The following is a 21,982-nucleotide window of genomic DNA, read 5'->3' on the forward strand; positions in this document are numbered from 1 at the left end:
GAATTTTAAATCGCATATTAATCAGATCACTAGGACAGCATTTTTTCACTTAAGAAACATAGCAAAAGTCAGACCTCTTATATCATTGAAAGATGCTGAGAAATTAGTTCACGCGTTTGTTTTTAGTCAACTAGATTACTGTAACGCAGTCCTCTCAGGAATACCCAAAAAAGACATAAACCGTTTAGAATGCAGCTGCTAGAATCCTAACCAGGAAAAGAAAATCCAAGCACATTTCTTCAGTTTTGATGTCACTACACTGGTTACCTGTGTCATTTAGGATTGACTTTAAATTCTGCTTATGGTTTATAAAGCCTTAAATAATCTCGCCCCATCTTATATATCGGAATGTCTGACATTTTATATTCCAAATTGTAATCTCAGATCCTCAAATAAGTGTCTCCTTAGAATTCTGAGAGCAAAACTTAAAAGAAGTGGTGAGATGGCCTTCTACTGTTATGCACCTAAAATCTGGAATAGCCTACCAATAGGAATTCGCCAGGCTAATACAGTGGAGCACTTTAAAAAACTGCTGAAAACACATTACTTTAACATGACCTTCTCATAATTTCACTTTAATTTAATCCTGATACTCTGTATATCCAATTCATTATAACTATCCATGGTAGCTCTAAAATCTGTACTAAACCCTATTCTCTCTTCTGTTTCTTTTTCTGGTGTCCTTTTGGTCTACTACCATCTACTCAAAGCACCATGATGTTCCAACAGTGAAGAATTAAAAGCCAGAAGTCTGCATGTCCATCATCATCAAGTCCTTCCGTGAGATCCCTAGACACAAGAGGACTATTTCATTTATGTTAGGTAGAATGCCAACAGGGGACTGGACGGTCTTGTGGCCTGGAACCCCTGCAGATTTTATTTTTTTTCCCCCAGCCGTCTGGAGTTTTTTTTTTTGTTTTTTCTGTCCACCCTGGCTTACTCTTTTTTTTATGTTAACTAATATTATCTTATTTTAATTTCTTATGTTGTTATATTTTTTTTATTTACTTTTCTTCATTATGTAAAGCACTTTGAGCTACTTTTTTGTATGGAAATGTGCTATACAAATAAATGTTATTATTATTATTGTACAGATTCTCTAAGTGAGAATTTGATTTTTTCCAATTTTAGATAATATATAACATCAGTTATCCACTGACTTAAAAGAGGTGAGTTAGGCTTATTCCAGTTGAGCAAGATACGTCTATGTGCCAATAGTGTAGTAAAGGCAATTACAATTTGTTTGTCCTTCTCCACTTTAAGTCCATCTGGAAGTACACCAAACACAGCTCTTAGTGAAATAGGAGGGATTTTGACGCCCAGGCTGTGTGAGAGGCATTTAAAATTTTTTGTCCAAAGTGGAGTTAATTTGGGGCACGCCCAAAACATGTGGCCCAGTGTGGCTGGGACTTGATTGCAATGTTTGCAAGTTGGATCTTTCCTGGGAAACGTTTTGGACAATTTTAAACAACAGAGATGCGCGCGATATATATTGAAGTTGAATAATTGTATGCTTTGCACATACTGTATGGAGCTCGAGTGAATTCTGTGCATTGCTACCCTCTATTCCTTTTCTGAGATGTTGAGTAAGAGATCCTTTTCCCACTGTACTCTGGGATCTTTGAAAGGGAGGGACTTTAAAATGTTTTTATATATTACAGAAATGCTGTTTGAGTCCTCAAGACTGATCACAATTTCTTCCAGTATAGAGGTAGGGGGGAGGTGAGGGAAATTTGGTAGGTTTTGTTTAACAAAGTTTCTAATTTGAAGGTAGTGAAAGAAATGCATTGCTGGAAATTGTAATTGTTCGTAGGAAGCGAAGACATTGTCTATGTACAGGTCTCTAAGTGATTTAATCCCAGATGTTTTCCAGACATTAAAAACTGTGTACGTTTGAAATGTTGGAAAAAGGTGGTTATTGTGCAGAGGTGCCACAGATAAAAGCTTCTCTGTCTTAAAGTACTTCCTCACTGGTTCTATATTCTGAGTAAGTGAAGCACTATTGGGTTGTTAGTATGTTGGTGATGACTTGTACTTATTGGGTTACACAGCAAGGAATATAAAGAAGTACTGCAGGATTTTATTTCTATTGTGGACCAAGCCTGTGTCTGCTCACCTATTTGTGTCAATGTCCAGGTTTTTATAGCTTGTATATTTGCTGCCCAGTAATAAGAAAGTGCAAGATTTGGCACAATGCTTCATGAGCTTTGTGAATCTAAAATGGGATACATTTGGAATTTGGTTCTGTACACAGGGAAAGGGAAAGTGTTTGATCCAAAATACAATCAGTATGGCATTGGTATGTCATCAGTGCCAACTTTGATAGATGCTCTGCTGGATCACAGTTACTGTGTAACCATAGAAATAGTATTTGACATCTTGCTGCAAAGAAAGACTGATGCACATGGAACAGTGCGTTCTAACCGTCAAGGCATGCCTGAAGACTTTGGCAGAGCTAAATTACAGTGAGGTGCACTAGTATCTTGGCAAAAGGGTAAAGTGCTTGAGCCAAAAGGGAAGGACAAAAAAGACGTTTGTCTTCTTAAAACTGTACATAGTGTAGCTACAGTCACTGTACAGGCAAAAAGCAAGAAGCAGGTTATGAAGCCTTGTGCTGTGGTAGACTACAATAGCACAATGGGTGGCATAAATCATGTGAATCAAGAATTGACTTTCTATCCCATAATGTGGAGGCAACAAAATTCGTGTTATACAAACAAAAAGCTGGCAAAACTGTATCTCATGCAAACTTTACATGCCACCTTGTAGAACAAATCACTGCCACACATCCACCGTCCACACTACCGCTTAAGAGAGGCAGTCGATCCAGCATATCAAGGATCAGTCCAGAGCATCTTATTGGTAGACATTTTATTAATTATATACCTCAAGTTCAAAGTCAAGTCAAGTTGGGGAGCATGCACTGGTACAGTGCATTGTCTCACCCACCACATGATGAAACATCTCAGGAATCTGGTTGGCAACCCCCCAGGCAGACACATGGTCCTGTCCCAACCTTCAAAAATGGCCCTCTATCTGCCACGGCCAGGTGTTATGTGAGCATCCCCTTGGCATGGTCCAGCCACTCGGATCTTTAAATGCCTGGATCTTGGTTTTTATCCAGGACACTCGCAAGCACAGAAACTCACACTCATCACTCAGTCTCTCGAGAGCCCGGATCAGAGCCTCCACTGACTCACAGCATCATCAGCAAAGTCAAGATCAATGAATCTTTCTTCACCAAAAGATGCCCCACAGCTGCTGGACCCCACAATCTTGCCCAACACCCAGTCCATGCAAGAACTGAACAGAGTAGGAGCAAGACCACGCCCCTGATGAAGCCCAGAATCAACTGGGAAAATGCAAAGGTTCTACCTCCACTCTGCACAGCACTCACGGTACCAGTGTACAGGCTGGCCAAGATATCCAGCAACTTTGAGGGGATCCTGCAAAGTCTCAGGATGTCTTACAGGGCAGCTTGATTAACTAAGTCCAATGCTTTACGAAAATCAACAAAGGCTGCAAAGAAACCTTGCCAATTTTCGTATTTGCGCTCCATCAGAACCCTCAGTGCCAGGATGCGGTTGATGGTAGACTTCTTAGGCGTAAAACCAAATGGCTCTGGTCTCTCACAGATCCTATTGAGGATGACCCTAACAAGGACCTTACCTTACCCAACACCGAGAGCAGTGTTATCCCCTTGTAGTTGCCACAATCCAGGTGATCACCCTTCCCTTTCCAGACAGGGACGACAAGTCCCGTTTTCCAGTAAGTTGGGATGATGCCTGTCTCCCAAATGGAAGCAAAGAATTTTTGTAAAGCCAGGAGGACTCCAGCCTGGAGAAGTTCACCCCAGATACCACAGACCCCTGCAGCCTTCCCTACCCTCAGCTGGTTCACCACCTGTGCAATCTCTGTGCGATTGGGTGGTTCACAGATAATTACGGATATCTGAATCTGTTTCTCAGAGAGTTGCAGCCAGGGAGGCTGATGGATCTTACTAATAAAACAGACAAAATTAATAATTTTTTTTTCAAAAGCCTGAAATACAAGATGCAATGAGGAGGACTATTGCTGCGTACTTTCAAACTCTGCACTAATCGACATCATTGGCTGAAGTGTGGTTGTTCTACTCTTCAACCTCTGCAGCTGCTGTGTGGCTGGAGTTTCCAAAGCTGGAAGCCTCTTGTAAATCTGCGGAGGTGCTTCAATTTATTGAGCTGGCAAACGCGTTTTTGGAGCTACACCCATTAATGCTAGATGAGTTGATGTGCTTCTTAAGTATGTTTCTTTAAAGATCAGCGCACGACCATTGAGAGACTTTGTTTATGAATACTGTGCGCTGTGTCTAAAGTGGAACCCCAGTATGTCAGAGGAACACATGGTTAGATGCATTTGTGGTGCATGTAACCTGTGGCTTGCTGTAGCACTTAGGGGCATTATAAGGTCAGTGTAGTGACTGGTAAACACCGGCTCCTTGATAGAGAAGAATTGGGCTGCTATGAGGGGTAAAAAAGATCTACACGGAGGGACCTTTAGCAGAGAAGCACCCAAGGCCAAACCTCAGAAGGACATGGATCAGTCAATTGGGCCTGAGCTCACCATGTTACGTGCACAGTTGCCCTTACTAATGGTGCCAGTGAGTGTGCGAGGCATCATCGGCAATGCTGTCTTTGACACCGGGAGCACCTTTACCTTAATTAATCGCAGCTTGTGGGAAAATATAAAGTTGCCCGGCGAGCTGCTTAAGGGAGATGGCACAGTAGCAAGGTCCTGATGTAGTTTATGTTGCAGAGTAAAATCGAAGTGTATGTCTTGGAGGATACTTTCCTGTCCCTGCCACAGCTCTTAGTGCTAGATTTCATCATGGCAGCCGACATCATTTTGCACTCAAGGAGTCATGAATATGTAATGCCTGGGGGTGGGGTGTTCAGTTTTGAGGAAAGGGAAAGTGATGAATTATAGTGGCAAAAATGAAATTACTATTAGGTAGTACCAGTTAAAGATATCAGGCTAGTGGAGGACAGTATTTCTTCTCAGCCCTGTGAGGTACAACCTATTCTGAGGAGATGGCCTATGGTATCGATGGACAAACTTGGTGGTATAGATGTTATTCACCATCACATATACACCGTCGATGTCAAGTTCCTGTCTGTCAAACAGCTGACACGGTTTCTCCTATGAAGAGAAAGATCATCAAAGAGTGGGTTTATCGTATGCATCTGGAAGGTATTCTTGAACTCTTTACCTCGGCCTGGGCATCCCTGGTGGTTTTGTTACATAAGCTCAATGAAACCTTTTGCTTTTGTGTGGACTACCATGGATTGAATGCCAAAACCAGCAGTGACGCCTATCCTATACCCCTGGTGCAAGAAATTATAGAGTCCTTACAAGAAGCAGTAGTTTTTAGCACTCTGGATTTACAGTTTGGCTATCGGCAGGTTGCATGGGAGAAAACAGTGTGGCAAAGACTGCAGTGATCAATTCTGAAGGCTTGTTTCAGTTTCGAGTAATGCCTTTCGGCTTGAAGAATGTGGGAGCATCTTTTATATCATCCTCTCCCTCTGATTCTGCTGATACAGGCTCCTTTCTAAAATCCCTACTCCTCCCAGAGCTTTTGAAGTCAGAGGCCTCTGCTCTAGGTATTTCCCTTTCACTTAATGAACTATAAGAGACTTTGGACTCTATGAGCTCTGGGAAATCTCCTGTACCTGAAGGGTTGCCTCCTGAGAGTCTGCTTAATGGAAGTAGCTTTCAGTCCCACTCTTCCAGATACTTAATTTTTCCCTTTCATCTTTTCACTTTATCACTTCAATTAATTTGGCTCTGACTAGTTAAACAACACAATAACACCACTAATTGCTCCAGTTATTATCCAGTATCCCTGTTCTAAATATTGCAAATATTGCAAACCATCCAACTTCTTCCTCTCCTTGTTAGTATGATATATCTGTGTTGAGAGATATATTTAGTGAGTTAGGGCTGGAAATGTTCATTTCTCTTTGATGTCTCATCCTGTGCCTTCTGTTTTTTTCTATTTGCAGCTGAAGTCTGTGCTCAAGATATGTTAGAGCCCTCCTTACTTTCCCTCTTACAATTTATCCCCTGTACTCATTTGCTTCAACCCTTTTTCCTAAGTCCAAACTGGTGTCTCATCTTTACTTCCCCCTCTGCAAAGCTTCCCATAAAGTTCACCCAATAATGTGTAATTGGCTAACAGACCTTTCCCCATCCTCTGTGTTATGCTGTCAAACCATCTTTCTAAATATCAAAAATGGCTCTAAAAAACTTGAATAACAAGCACATATAATTGAAATTTGTCCATAGACTGTATACTACCCCTAACATGTTCTCTGAGTGTCCTCTGGCTGTGACTCTCTGGTACTATGTAGCTGAATCCCTCTCCACAATTCTTTATCTCTCCCTCTACTTTGAAGTTCTGTTAATACTGAAGTATCTCAGCACTTCATATAAAGCCACCTTGTTTGAACCTTTTCACGTCAACTTCACCACAGCACTAAGGGCCAGTTTATACATCATGCTCAGAACCATGTCTTGCCATGCGTTCCCAGCGTTCATTTGATGCATCCTCTGAGCACGTCCTCAGAAATTAATGCGATCCGTGTGCGAGTTGCAGTACCAGCAAAAAGTCAGGGGGAGCAGTGTGATCAGGTTGGAACAAGACGTCAGAGTCTCTGTTTACTATTTACATGTGAAACAAAGCCACTTTGGAGATCCTACAGGATCGATGTTTGATAGATAGATAGATAGATAGATAGATAGATAGATAGATAGATAGATAGATAGATAGATAGATACTTTATTAATCCCAAGGGGAAATTCACACAGTTTGATGAATGTTTGATGTGGTGAAACAAAATGCAGACATACAAATGCATTTGTGGTGCTTTTATATTCAAGCGTCACATATTCCCCCAACATAATGACACAATACATTTTAAAATTCTCACATAACATTTTCAGTGCTGTCTTTTTTTTATTGCACCTTCACAACAGCATTGGAATGTATGGCAGCATATTTGAACCAGAGAGAAAAAAATTAAGGACACAGCGAGAAGGTCTATTTTGTGATTAAAGTGGAAGTTTCAGCATTAATCTCGTAATTCATTTTATCATTAAAGTAGACTGTCGAAAACATCATCTTAAAACCAACCCAGTTATTAACCGCTACTTGCTTCTGGGGTTTTTTCCTGCATTAACAACAGTGGCAAGCAGCAATCTCTATACGGAACTCATTAAATTCCTGATATTCCAGCTGTCTGCACATTTAGAATCCTTAGATTTATACTTGATATCACTTTCATGATGAAATACATTAAAGTATGTATGTTACATTTCACAGATAAGTCATTACCTTAATTTAAATAAGGAATACTGTTAATAATTACATATGTGGGGGTGCACGGTGGCAGAGTGGTACAGGTGCTTACCTCACAGGGAGTCACATTCCTGGTGTTCCCAGCCTGGAGTTTGCATGTTTTCCTGGTGGGTTTCCACAGTTTCCTTCCAGAGACATTAAAGTTTGGGGATTTGGTGACACTAAAATAACGCTAGTGTCTGTGTGTGAATGTGTTCACCTTGCAATGAGCTGATGCCCAGTCAAGGGATTGTTTCTGTCTCCCACCTGCTGGAATGGCTGCATCTCTGGACTAATGGATGTAATCCTTAAACATCCTTTTCAGAGATATTGTGGCAAGGTGTCCTCTGAATTTAATGGATGTTTCAGGCAATTCACAACACAGCGAAGTTTTCTCACGGTGATGATATCTCGCACTGACACCTGGTGGAATTTTCCAGAATTACGTAAAGTATGCGCGCAAGTATAAACAGTACAATGCTTGCATAGCAGTAGTGTCCGCTGGAGCATGCGTCACGTGAAGTATAAACCCACACTTAGTATGCCTATGTAAAAACTGTCCCTCCCAGCTCTTGATGATTTAACTCTTGTCTGTGACACTAATTCTTGCTAAAGTTATTTTCAATACTGTTGATAATTAAACTTTTTTAAATGTCTGTAGTGCAATGCTTACTTACTGGACCAAGCTACTCCAGGCTGTTGTCCTATATCTGTTGTTTAATCTATTCTGTTTGTTCAGTGGAAAATCTGAAAACTCTTCCTGTAGTATTCCTAAACGATCAATGCTCAGTCCACTTCAGTTGAGTAAGTATATGTTGCAAATGAGATATTGGATAACTTCTAGTTGTGTAAGTGATATTGTGGAGCTCACAAGCTTATATCTGTGTATGGATGTCTGCCAACTTCCCAGAACCAAGCATGAATAAAACTTACAGTAATTGCCTCTTATGGAACCTCAAGCTCAATTCAAAATATTTGAATCCTACTTGCTAGAACTTTCTTAGAGTCCTCTGGTACTATTGAGGTATAAATCAATGATCATTATGCCTTGTTATTGGTTTTAGAACTATTAACTATTAAAAGGAGTTGCTTGACATCTTTTTAAGTGGCTTAGACAGGCACTATTTTCTTATAGGCTGCTGCTTTTGTTTTTAATGTGGCCTGCTTGATTTTCACTTTCCTTATTTCCTATGAACCAATGATGTGTTTTTTAGGGAACTGACTAAACAAACTTTTGTTTTGGGCACATGGAGACTTTGCTGTAGGAGACCCGGGTTCGCTTCCCAGGTCCTCGCTGCATGGAGTTTGCATGTTCTCCCCGTATCTGCGTGGGTTACTTCCGGGTACTCCGGTTTCCTCCCACAGTTCAAAGACATGCAGGTTAAGTGCACTGGCAATTCTAAATTGTCCCTAGTGCGTGCTTGGTGTGTGTGTGTGTGTGCGCGCCCTGCGGTGGGCTGGCGCCCTGCCCAGGGTTTGTTTCCTGCCTTGTGCCCTGTGTTGGCTGGGATTGGCTCCAGCAGACCTGCGTGACCCTGTAGTTAGGATATAGCGGGTTGGATAATGGATGGATAGATAGACTTTGCTGGGCCTACTGGCTTACTAAAGACCAAACAAGTTTCTGCAAATCCTCAAGGGCCTTAAACTTAAGAAAACTAAGTAAACTTTCATGCTAGTGCATAAACACTTAACATATTAACATTTTTAAATGGCATTTAATTTTATATTTTGAGGTTTTTGAAAATTCTTATATTATATATTGATGAAGTTGAAAGCAAGCTGTATTGTGTTAGCTAAGATTGAGTTATACAGGAGTTTAAGAGATGACTATCAAAACAGCCATTTGCATTCAGCTCCAGCAGCTCAGCCCTTTTCAGTGAAGCTGCCTATGATTTTAGTCTTACTGGATGCTGGTGCAACAAGCAATTATTAATTGAACAGTTCAGATTTAATTCAGATCAGATCAGATCAATTAAAAGGCCTCCAATTTTTATTAGATCAAGATTAGGAAATGCAAAACAGATGATGGTCATCTCCGGGCCAGGCGGCAAGCAAGACCTTCGAGTCCTAATGATTGTTATGAAAAGACTGATGATTATTAGGGGAAAGACGTTTACAAGAAGAGGTAATTATTATGAAAACAGGTACAGCACAAGGTCATTATTATGAAGATAACATGTAAAGTGGATGACAAGGAATATTTCAAAATGGGGATGTTTTGTGATTAGAACTGAAATAAAAATGAACTACACCCAAACCACCTGGCTCACTCCATGAACTGAGACGGCTTTATGTGCTCTGCAAGTGTTTCTTAAGATGTGAAATAAATTCTAAAGTCTAAATTCTGACTGCTTTTTCTGAAGATTTCCCCACAACAGTACCACTTTTTGAGCTATGATTAAATGCATTCCAAGTTTTCAAAATTGCATTTATGCAATAGTCAGGTCTTTCTTCTACCATGACAAACTGCTAGAATCATACTTTTATTCTCCTTCTCTGATTTGAGATTCTTAAATTTGAATCTTCTGTGTCAGATCTACTGTGGATGATTTACTTTTTAAAGTTTACAGTTACATTCTGCATTTTCCATATGATGGACTATTGCCCTGTCCAAGTTTGGTTCCTACCATGAACCCAAAACTTGCCAGGACAGGCAATGTTCTTTACAAACTTTGAAGTGAATTCAGTAAGGTTAAGAATATAATACCATGTTATTCTGCCATGCTTGTTCAAAAACACTAATTTTCATAGGCATTAATGTTTTCACTATTTCTTTAATTGGCAGTGTTAGGTACAAAAGAGGCTGGACTCAATTACAGAAAGATCTTAATCTAATTAGTATTTTCTTTTTATCTTTTATTGAATTTATTAAAGGCATGTAAAGTTCCATACAATCGAGTCAAACTTAACAAACCTAAATTTACTTCAACCCCCACCCATGTGAAAGACAGGAAGGCCAACAGCCAGAGTAAAGAGTAGTAAAGAGGGAAAGAAGTCCTTCTCCCCAGTATAAATGCTTATTGTAAAATTTTATCGATTAGATCCTGCCAGGTTTAAAAAAAGTTTTGAACAGATACTCTAAGTGAGAATTTGATTTTTTCTAATTTCATATTGTATATAACATCAGTTACCCACTGACTTAAAAGAGGTGGGCTAGAATTCCTCCAGTTGTGCAAGATTAATTAGTACTTTCTTAAAAGTTCCTCACATCATTCTTAATTGTAACTGGTTCCTGTCTATGTGAATTTCCCATTGGGATTAATAAAGTATCTATCTATCTATCTATCTATCTATCTATCTATCTATCTATCTATCTATCTATCTATCTATCTATCTATCTATCTATCTATCTATCTATCTATCTATCTATCTATCTATCTATCTATCTATCTATCTATCTATCTATCTATCTATCTATCTATGTGTATGTGAATTTCCCCTTGGGATTAATAAGGTATCTATCTATCTATCTATCTATCTATCTATCTATCTATCTATCTATCTATCTATCTATCTATCTATCTATCTATCTATCTATCTATCTATCTATCTATCTATCTACAGAGTATGCATGTTCTACACAGGTATATGTGAGTTTTCTCCTACATCCTGTACACACAGAGGATGGATTAATTTGCAATGCTAAACTGTCCCATTGTGAGTAACGTTGCAGGTAACGTTGCCCTCAGATGGACTGACATTCCATTCAGCAAAAGTGCCTGCTTCATGCCCAGTGCTACCAGGATAGGTTCTGACACACATTGTGAATCTAAATTGCATTAAGTGGATGAGAATCAAGTTCAAGTTTGGGAGCATTCACTGGTAATTTTTAAATTATTACTACAAAAAATGTTTTCTTACAGAATTACTGTACTTACAGGAAATCCAGAAGGACCAATGTCTCCTTTTGCACCTGGGAATCCTGGGACACCAGTCTGTCCAAGATTTCCCTTCTCTCCTTTAATTCCACCAATGCCTGGAGCACCACGAGAACCTTCTGGACCTGGAGAACCTTTGTGTATACATAAACATTGTTAATATCTCATAAATAAGCCTAGGTTTTACACAAAAATGAAGTAGATATAACACATAACTCTTAATGTTCATCATATGGACTCACTCATACAGAAAACGTCATAGATTTTTGATTAGTGTTTAATACATTTTTAACGCATCTTACATATACAATGTGATGTTACTCAAAAACAGCCTGAGTGGTTGTTTTAAGATATGCATGTCAGTGTAGGACGTTGAATGGGAAAACAGTTGCGGAAATTTGAAATAAAAAATTTAAATATATTGAAGAAAAAAAGAAATGTGATTTTTTTGGAATGAGAATACTATAGTTATAGCATAGTATAAGATGATGAAGGATTAGTGTTCACTGCTTTTAATTGTTTTCTTGTGGCTTTGGTTGTTGTGCTGTTTTATTTTCCCATTATTTGCATATGTATTGTTATTTCAACAATAAATGTTGACATTTCAGTCCAAGAACTAAAGTTACGTTTTTTCCCTCTTTAAATGTTATGATTTAATAAGTGCAAGACCTGTACTTTAATAAAGAACAAGTATCTATTTCTTATAAAAAAAAAAAAAACTACTGAACTTTTTTGTAAAACCAGAACATTTAAATAAAATCAAAAATAAATACAACTTACTAAGACAATATACTAAAAATCATGCTCAATTTTATGAATTGCATCACAGGCTTTTCTTAGATTCTTTGCCCTAATTTAGCTCTGGTGACAGTAGTGATTGTTGCAAGAACTGATACTCCTGTACCAAGTCAATAACAAAATGCTAAAAATTAACAGTATTAGCTTTTTTACATAGTTGTTAATACTGAGTGAAAGTAGGTACCACAATGAGGAGTGACTGCAAATATACATATTACTTTGGAAGGCAAAATAATATGTGAGAAAAGCATGAGTAAAAACTACACACGAAAATGGCTCACAGTGCTACTGCACTGCATTAACACATCTTTAAAGAAAAACAGCAGAGTCATGATTCTGATAAAGCTTTGTGTTTGAGGCTGGAACAATTTCAATGAGTGATTGCCAGAATCATGCTTGTCATTTAAAAAAACACAAAACATACATAGGCTACATATCTTATAGCCACTTTAATTCTATTATGGAGATTGGCTAACTAGTAGTTGGCGAGATTAATAACTTTTCAATACCATGTCCTACACAGTCCCAATAAAGGAATAAAGGCTTTACATTCATTCTCTAATAAGATGTCTACAAATATATGTTCAAGTGTCCATCCATTTTATTATCAGCTTACACGGTTCAAGGTCGCACGCATCCATAGTTATGTACAGGACTGTGGAATATGGAAGGAAACTGCACCAGAGGCAGTGCTAACTACAGTTGTAGCAAGTAAAAATCAATCAAGGTAATTTCAAATAAAGTGGCTGTTTGACTTGTGTTCACTTCAGTTCATTTGGCTGCTCCATTTGTTAATACCAAAATAAAATTTTTTACTACTTCAACACTTTAAAGCACAATCTCTCTAGAAATACAATATACTGTATACCCCATTAACAGAAATACATTGCAGAAACATGCAGCTATACCAATAAGAACATAACAGCATTCTGAATATCAATCTACTAATGCTAAATCTGTGTCAGTTATTTTACCTACAAACCCTAAATTTGAGTCAGTTATTTAGATTCTGAAGGAGTGGGTACATAGGCCAACATAAAAAGGCAATTTGAGCAGTGTCCAGTTATCCTAATGCAGTCAGGAAAATTGACTCATAATGCAATAAGTGCACATAGTGAGATTGGAACTGCTTTTGTTAACAGAAAGCAGTTACATTCCATTAATGCACAAGTCATCTGTGATGCCAAGATGAGACAAATGTTATAAAATGGTAGTCTGGACCAACCCATGATTAATTTATTTTACGGCAAAGTAGCATTGGTAGATGACTTGCTGATGATACTGCAAGTAAATGCTGGCTTGATGGTAAGGTAACTGGCGGAACCCTCAGTATTTTAAATGGCCTGTACTATTCAATGTAACAGCATGTGCCATTACATGTGCCAGATGATAGTGGCTACACGCTCCTTATGCTTTTCCCCCAGAGATAAGGTTGTACAATGCCATGTATGTTCTTGTGTGCTCAGTTTTGGAGCACGTCATAGGACTCCTCAAATGCAGATGGCAGGTAATTTATCAGGTGGGAGGCTGGTCAACCAGCCAACAAAGGTCTGCAGCCAGATGACACCTTACTGACATCTGTATATAATGCACAAGCATTGTTATTTCATTTAAAGGTATATGCTAAGTGTTTTTCCTGATTCCTATGCAGCTCTTCCAACTTCCACATCTGTATGCTCTGGCATAATACCACATAATTAATCATCTCCAAAATATAGATGCCATTCACAGATCGAAATCAGAGAGGATAGATGTGATTTTTGTCTTCATTTCTTTGTCTATACTTTGATATCATTCAAATATTTGTTTTACTTCAGGTATGGTGTGGCTGGTAGAACATTCATAGAAGCAGTAACATGTTGCCATTCAACATATTTGCGCTTTTTAGTGACACCTGTGCTTGGGCCACCAAATAAAGGTTCTTTGTGTGCCTCAACTTCAGGGACGAGAACTTTTATGCTGCAGCCTTGAAAGGTTTTTCTTTTTGTCTCTCTTCTCTGTTGTCACTATTGTCACACCCTACAGGTAAATCTGTTCATTATATATGATTGAGGTGGATTCAGGGTGGCAACCAAGCATAGATTGAGGTGTGTTCAAAAACACTTAAAAGATAATTGTGTTTTATAAAGGGAAAATTGCATACGAATGTGCACGTGCACAAGTTTTATAAATCATATTTTTTTATTTAGCATTTCCCTGTTTTTGGCATACTGATATATTTCACGTTTGAATCCATGCAGACTTTTATAAATGAGTCACCAGAGGCCTCATGCATAACGTCCTGTGCAGAATTCACACTAAAACATGGCGTATGGACAAAAGTGTGCATGCACAAAAAATATCAGATCCACAAAACTGTGCATAAGCCAGCTTCCTCGCACTTCCGCTTCATAGATCCTAGCCAGTGTGAAATGTAATGCAAGTGCATGCCAGCCCTACCCCGAGTCCACCCAGAATTACACCCCTTTGAATATGCAAATCAATATAAATAGCCCCTTACCATCAGCGTTTTGTGAAAAGACAATGGCAAAAGCACGGGGTAAAAAAAAAACTTCAGTGAATATGAAGTGGAGGTCCTATTCAGTGTAGTGGAGGCAAGGAAAATATACTTTTTGGTGACTTAAGCAGTGGTATGAGCAAAGAAGGAAACTGATGGAGTGGCACTTAAAAGTTAAAGTTCAGAAAGTCATACAGTGCCTGAAATAAAAAAGAAGTGGTCAGATGTCAAAGTCGAGGTTAAAAGGCAAGTCGTAGCCCACCGTCTGAGTGTCATACAAAAGCATATTAGAGCATGCAAAAAAGAACAAAAAATTAGGGACACAGTGAAGAAAAAAAGGTCAAAATGTAGACTTTAATCTCTGAATTTCCACTTTAATCTCATTGTTTATTTTGTCATTAAAATAGAACGTCGTAAACTTCACCTTAATATCGATGTTTACTAGAGTTTCTCAAATCCCATCATAACTAAAGTAGCATATTAAATGATTCGTATTCGGAGTGTTCTCTGACCCAGTCTTTAATCACTACATGCTTCTTAAATAGGCTCACTCTTTTGTAGACAGGCAGTGATTGCAACACAGAATACATTACAGTCATGATATTACAGCTTTCTGAATATTTTAGAATAGTACGGTATATACTTGATACACTTTCATGATGAAATGCATTAAAGCAGTGTTTCTCAACCTCGGTACTGGGGACCCACTGTGGCTGCAGGTTTTTGTTCCAACCAGCTTCTGTTTTTAATTGGACTCCTGGGCTAATTAATTGATGTGTTATTTCCCAAGTTCTGTGTTTTGGGAACAATATAGAAATTAGAAAACTAAGTTTGGTTAAAAAGAAATATATATATATTTATATAATATTTAAAATGTACCAAGAAGTTATATGGGAATAATGCATTTTTTTCTTTTTAACAATATTTTCATCTTGATTTTCATTCTACTTTTTTAAGTGTTCTAATTGTTTAATTAATCCATTATTTACTAATTAGTTGCTCTGATGCTAAAGTAGTTGCAGCCTTTGCTTATTCAGTGTTGTTTGCTAGCGTGTCTGCTCTGCTCATTTTTAATTCTCATTAATACGATACAACAAAGGGGAAAAACTGCACAGAGAAAGGGCGAAATATGATGAAATCAACAAAAGAAAATTAAGCATTTAAATCTATAGCAAAAACAGAAACATTTCTAAATGTCTTATAAATGTAAAAACCATGCTGCTGTGCTTTTCTGAATGTAGGATAAAAGAAAAATAATAGCAACTAATTAAATGAGATCAGTGCTATCAGGTGTTGTCACTGATTAAGAATGTGGTTGGAACAAAAACCTGCAGCCACAGGGGGTCCCCAGGACCGAGGTTGAGAAACACTGCATTAAAGCATGTATTAAACTTGTGGGGGGCACAGTGGCGCAGCGGTAGCGATGAGCTGGTGCCCCGTACAGGGATTGTTCTTGCCTCTCCTGTCCAGGGATTGTTTCTGCCTCCCGCTAGATGCTTGCTGGGACACTTGTGACCATGAATAGAATAATTTAATAAAACAGTACTGTTTCTGTCAAACGTACCAACCCCCCATTTCCTGGTGTGCCGTTTTCTTTCTCCATGTAACCAAGCGCCACACAATAAGCTCTGTAATAAATGTAAAACCAGCTGTAAGCTTAGAACGCTGACTCTTCAAAACATTTATGGAACATTGAAAAATCTTTGTTATACATGTTTAATTATTCCATCCATCCAAGGTTGTGCCAGGGTCTGGCCCCCAGCCTCCTGCCACAATATATATATATAGGTAAAATTCTGTTACAATGAAATTTTTGTTACAATGAAGTATTTTTATGGTCCCAACAGTTTCCCCATATGACACGAGTCTATAGAAATCTCGTTACTATAAAGTACAAAAATAAAAATTATGGTGAGTGGGCACCTGCTTTGGTAAATGGCACAGGCTTATTCCAAGATAGTATGTCTCTTTGTTTGAAGCAGCTGTTCATGTGTAAGTTGTATAAATGAGATGCTATAAAGCAGATAACTTAAGTCTCATTTTGCTTGAAGTAGTAGTCTATATGCAGAAAAAGCCATACATGTGGGGCACTATAGAGCAGTTACACAAAAGTCTCAGTTTGGTTAAGGAAGCTGTCCACATGGGGCACTATAAAGCAGATATGTATACACTAAATATACTTATAGTTTTAAGTGTAGGTGAACCAAAATAATGAAGAGAAGTATTTCCATGATAATACACAGAGAATGCTTGATTAAAACTACAAGAGTGGTTTTCCCAACACAGCATTGTTTTTAATTGCAAAATAGGGAAGCAATGATGATCATGGACCACCTGGCCTGAAAAGAACAAGGAAAAGAAACAGAAAAAGAAGTCAAATAGGAAGATTTGAGAGAGGATGAACTTAAATAGTCAGAATAGACAGAACTGTATAGAAGACCAAAAAGCAGAAACTGGGGGACACTCATAGATCAAACAGAAAAAGGCGGAAGGATTGTTTTGTTTATTGGAATAATTATAGAGAGGATGCAAAGAAAGAAAAGAGGACAGATGGCACTGCAAGAGTTATAGGGAGATCTATTACAAGTTAAAGGTAAAAGAAAATGGAAAAGTAAGGAGTATTAAAATTAGGTCTCAAAACCTGAAATGTCCCAGGAGTATTTAATATTTTGACCGTTTTTATATAATTCACTTTATTTGCCACATACAATTTCTTGCAACAGGAATTTGTCTTTTTTCACATACCACAACATACTCTCAAAGTGTAGGGTCAGCTATTTGTAAAGTGCCCCTGGAGCAATTGCAGGTTAAGGGCTGTGCTGAAGGGCTCAGTGGAATAGCATTCATTCTGGTACTGTCAGGATTAGTAGCAGCAACCTTCCAGTTACCAGCACAGATCCTTTAGCCAGAGAGCTATTATACTCCAAATCTTTCAACTGCACACACTTTCTTCTACATATGAATTAGAAACTTTGTCAAATTAACTTTCACAAATTCCCTCATCATTCACCTATGTTTATCCCTGAGATAACACTGTTCTGTTTGTTTTATAAATCCCACTACTTTTTTTACTTTTTCTTTGGATTAATAAATTTTTCCTGAGCAATTTGTATTTGTCTTTAATGAGTTTAATATAGTACTTCTTGACACTGAAACAAATGCCCCTGCCCCCAGCATACACTCCCACCCCCACTCCTATGATTGTTCTTGATTCACAGCGACAGCTTTCTCTACGGATCACAGTGTAGATGCCCCAGATGACGGTTGGGCATCCTTCCCAGGACAGAGGTGGAGTCCTTACCTGGCCATAATGGAAGGATGCACTAAATGGGGACAATAACTGGTCGGGTTACTATATGATGCCTGTCCTGGGTGGGATGCCTGAAGATTACAGCTGGCAGCAGTTCATCCCCCACTTTAATAGGTGGCAGTGTCCCCCATATTATAGAGTCCCAGTCTGGATGCCTGCAGGGCTGAAAGGGAATTAGAGTCTGGAAGAGCAACCATGTAGGAGCCCCTGGCAGATGATACAGGGCACTGCCGGGGGAGGACCACCCTGGCTTTCTCATAACCTGAAAGTGCTTCCAACTTTCTATGTCATGTCACCGTAAGTACTCCTGGGTCCTCAATAAAAGAGACCACATTGCCTTGTACAGGCCAGTCAGAGCTAGGAGCGGAGACAGGCAACACTTAACTGGAGGAGTAGCAGTGCAGTGTAAAAAGAAGGAGAGGGTGAAAGACAATAAAACACTTGTGTGTTGTTATACAAGGTACTTCATAATAAAACCACTTTTATTTGAACCCAGGAATGTTTTATGAATTTGTGTTTGGAGTTTGGGGATCAGTGGTGCCCTCTAGTCTTCACAGCAGCCAATCATGGATGACCTTCACCACTACTGCTCTGACAATCAAGGTCGAGATAAAGCATTGACAGTTGTATTTGATTTATCTAACACCCTAACGTTCTGGTGATATCCTAGCTGCCCCTCCCATTTTGACAATCACACTCGATTCACCAATGGGACTACCCCAGTCTACCTTCTCAGATGATTGTGCTAAATTCATGCAGGACGACAAAGATGGGTTGCGAACACACTGCCATGTGAAAATCTGAGTTGTGACACCAAAACGTTTGGGAAACACCTGTTCAGACAGTTTTAATAAATTATGTGTTTTAACTAATATTAATAATTAAATGGAGAACATTTTTTTTGGATTTATTTCTTTCTCTTGCATGGAGTAATATTGATTATAATTTTAGCTAACATTGTTAATTTTCTTTCAATAGTTATTTTTCTTTTGGTAATTTCATTTTACTGTCCATACAATATGAGTTGGACTTTGAGTGGTGTGGTATTATTACTAAGGTTATGAAAAACAGGTTCATATTTGTAAGACAGAGAGGCACCCCAGGGGCCTCTTGTATAAACGGTGCGTACGCACAAAAATGTTGCGTATGCCATTTTCCTCACACACTTTTAAATGTATAAAAACTAAACTTGGCGTAAAGCTATGCACATTTTCACGGTAGCCACCTACCCTGTATACACACATTTTTGATCAGTTTTGCAAATTGGCAGCACACAGCGTCAAAGCAGTGCTACTCTTTCTGTGTCTTTTACCTTTCTTTTTCAGATTCGTATTAATGACGCAGGATTTATCAAATACACCAAAATTATTTGCATATCGTTTACAAATTGAATTCACTTGATTGTAATCATTCTGTAACGATATAATGTTGCATGGAATGGTTAAACTATTTCAACTATCATAGCTGCTTTAGCGTTGTTAAAAGATGTTGCAAATGGAAAAATTAGAAGAGAGTGTGTATTTATAGATGATGATGATGACTGACTTCTAAGTCGATTTTGATCTCCAAGAGATCCTATTGGAGCTGTGTGCTGAACTGGCTCTGGCTTTACAAAGGCAGACTTTGATGAATTGTGCTCTACCTGTTCCTTTGCAAGTTCTGTCTACTCTCATGTTTTTAGCCACAGGAGCTTTTCGACATGAACTGGCTGATCAATCAGGTATTTCTTGGTCATCACTGAATGATGTCATACCAGCTGTATGGGCTGGTATTATCGGGTTGTCATCCAGATATATAAGATTTTGGAGCAGTCAGCTGCATGCACATTGCTATTGCAACGGCAGTGGACATGTGCTGCTCTTTTTTTTATTACTGTACTTTTTTCATTATTCTTATCCTGCTGTGGTCTTACTTACTAAACCCATATTCCTCCTGATTATTATTAGGACAGTGAGCTGTAAAAGCAGCCAGAAAAGAAGTGTAAACATGCTGATACTATGCTATATTAATATTTTTTTCCTTTTTTTCACTCACCTTGCCTCTGCATAGGATAAAGTACTTATAACAATGTTGCATGGGTCTTGTAGCATTCAGCTGTGTCCTTGTGCTGCAAACGTATTGTGACATGTTTTTAAATAACAGTGTCCAGAGGACTATTTGGATTTTTGTTTTTTTTTGCTGGTTGTGTTTTATTCTTGCTGTGTGACCATGAATATACCGTAATAATAAACTAGTGAAAAGCATGTCCAAACATACATACTGTATAATGCCCAGAATCATTAACCTAAATTCGAACATATTCGAATATTTACTTATTTGTAATTAGAATATTCAAACCTTATTTTTGGCTAATTTGACAGTACTAGTGGTCCTAGTGTGTGTGTACTTTTATCTATTTAACTCTTTCAGGGCAGGTGTTGACTTTGTCAAAAGAAGGGGTTAATGGTGATAATCAACTGTGACAAAACTCTGTTATGTTGGACTTTCTTTGCTAGAAGCAAAGTTAGCTTCATTTGTTTCACCAAGATACCCTGTGCTTGCATGAGTAGCAAGAGGCAAACAATAGCAAAAATGGCATCAACATCTGGAGAGAGATCAAAGCAAATACGTAAAGCAAAATACTCTCTGGATAATGTTTTGCATATTATAACTGAATTGGATTCTGACTTGTAGGACTCCAATTTTGATACAAGTGATGAATAAATGTGAGGTACCAGCATCAGCTGATCAGTCCCCAGCTGATTGATTCCCAGCTGACAGTAGTGCTGAACAGGTTCATGTAGCTGATGCGCTTATGTCAACGTTTGCCTGGGAGGACCACCACTTACAATGGCAATAGGTACAAACCAGATTGCGGTGTACTGTGACCACCGCTGCAACCTCTGCCCCCTGCCACACAAAGACAGCCTGGCTGCCACCCTACCAAGCATTGCTGGTGAACTGGTGGCCACAACACACAGCAACATATGTTTTATGTTGATTTCTGCGTGAAACCATTGCTTTGTGTGCAACTGTGTTTTTTTGGAAAAAATATTCAGCCCTCAAAGTGTTTTTTTCCTGAAAGATAAATAAAGTTCAACCTATCTATCCATCAGTCTATCTATATAAAGTGAACTGAATTGAAGCTGACTGGCAGCATATGTTATTTTTTACATGAAAATTACAGTTATAAATTAAAACTTACCATGTGTAATTGATTTGTTTTGTCTATCTGGGAAGCAAGTAAAATATTTCAACTACATGGTTGCAAAGCACCATCAAAAAGGCCATGCTTTGTAGACAGACATTGTGCATGAGTCAACAATAAGTGCTACCTTATTTCAGTCACAAAATCAATCTGACCAAAGTTCTGAGACAATGTGGAAACATGTTAAAATTACTCAAAGTTACTGAAATTACATTCAAAGTAGTAATGAGCTGTTGAATTAAATTATAATAAATACTGTATATGACAAATAGAATGTATAACAAAACTTTAGTAGGTTTAGTTATTGTAGGTTTGTGGGAATATTGAGGCTAGTATATTTTAATAGAAATAATCTGTATATACAAGGAATAATGAATAATCATTTGGTTAATTATGAACAGTTAAATACATAAATAAAATCTAGCTGCTCTGCAAAACTGAGGGAATAGAACTTTTAGATATTAAATATCTAAGGAATATATTGCTGTTTCTGTCCCTGTTTCTGATTCATAAATAAATGCCCTTTCATAAATCATTTAACTTTAAAATGCTTTAGGCATTAAAAAAGAAAACTGCACTATATACAACTCATATATATTAAAATAATGTATGAATTATGTATGGGAGTTGGTCTCGTCCGTTACGGGAGATGGACGTCTGAAGCGGAGCTCCGTTGCAGCGGCTTTATTTTTTCTCTTATTTCTTATTAGCCCGAGGTATCCTGTATTTACCTAACCAAAGGAGTTTCTACTACAGTATATAAACATGCGTAACAAGAAAGGGGGTCAGAAAGAAACGGAAAAGAAACCTAAAGTTACATCCAAGTCTAGACAGGCATCAGGCTCAAGTGCAAGTGCAAGGTACGGCCTTTCTGAGACTGACCTGGAACAGGCAGGCGAAAGCACAGACTTCCCAGGACCCCATTCCACTGCAT

General features: G+C 38.3%; 1 protein-coding gene across 1 annotated transcript in view; it reads right to left on the reverse strand.

Moving 5' to 3' along the window:
* col4a5 (collagen, type IV, alpha 5 (Alport syndrome)) overlaps positions 1-21,982 on the reverse strand; it is a 456,319-nt gene that overhangs the window by 91,635 nt on the left and 342,702 nt on the right. Inside the window, exon 42 of the mRNA XM_028815432.2 lies at positions 11,257-11,390. Within this exon, the coding sequence (XP_028671265.2) occupies positions 11,257-11,390 (134 nt within the window). The remainder of the gene's footprint in view (positions 1-11,256; positions 11,391-21,982) is intronic.

Source organism: Erpetoichthys calabaricus, chromosome 12 (genome assembly GCF_900747795.2).
Source record: "Erpetoichthys calabaricus chromosome 12, fErpCal1.3, whole genome shotgun sequence".
NCBI classification, from domain to species: domain Eukaryota; kingdom Metazoa; phylum Chordata; class Cladistia; order Polypteriformes; family Polypteridae; genus Erpetoichthys; species Erpetoichthys calabaricus.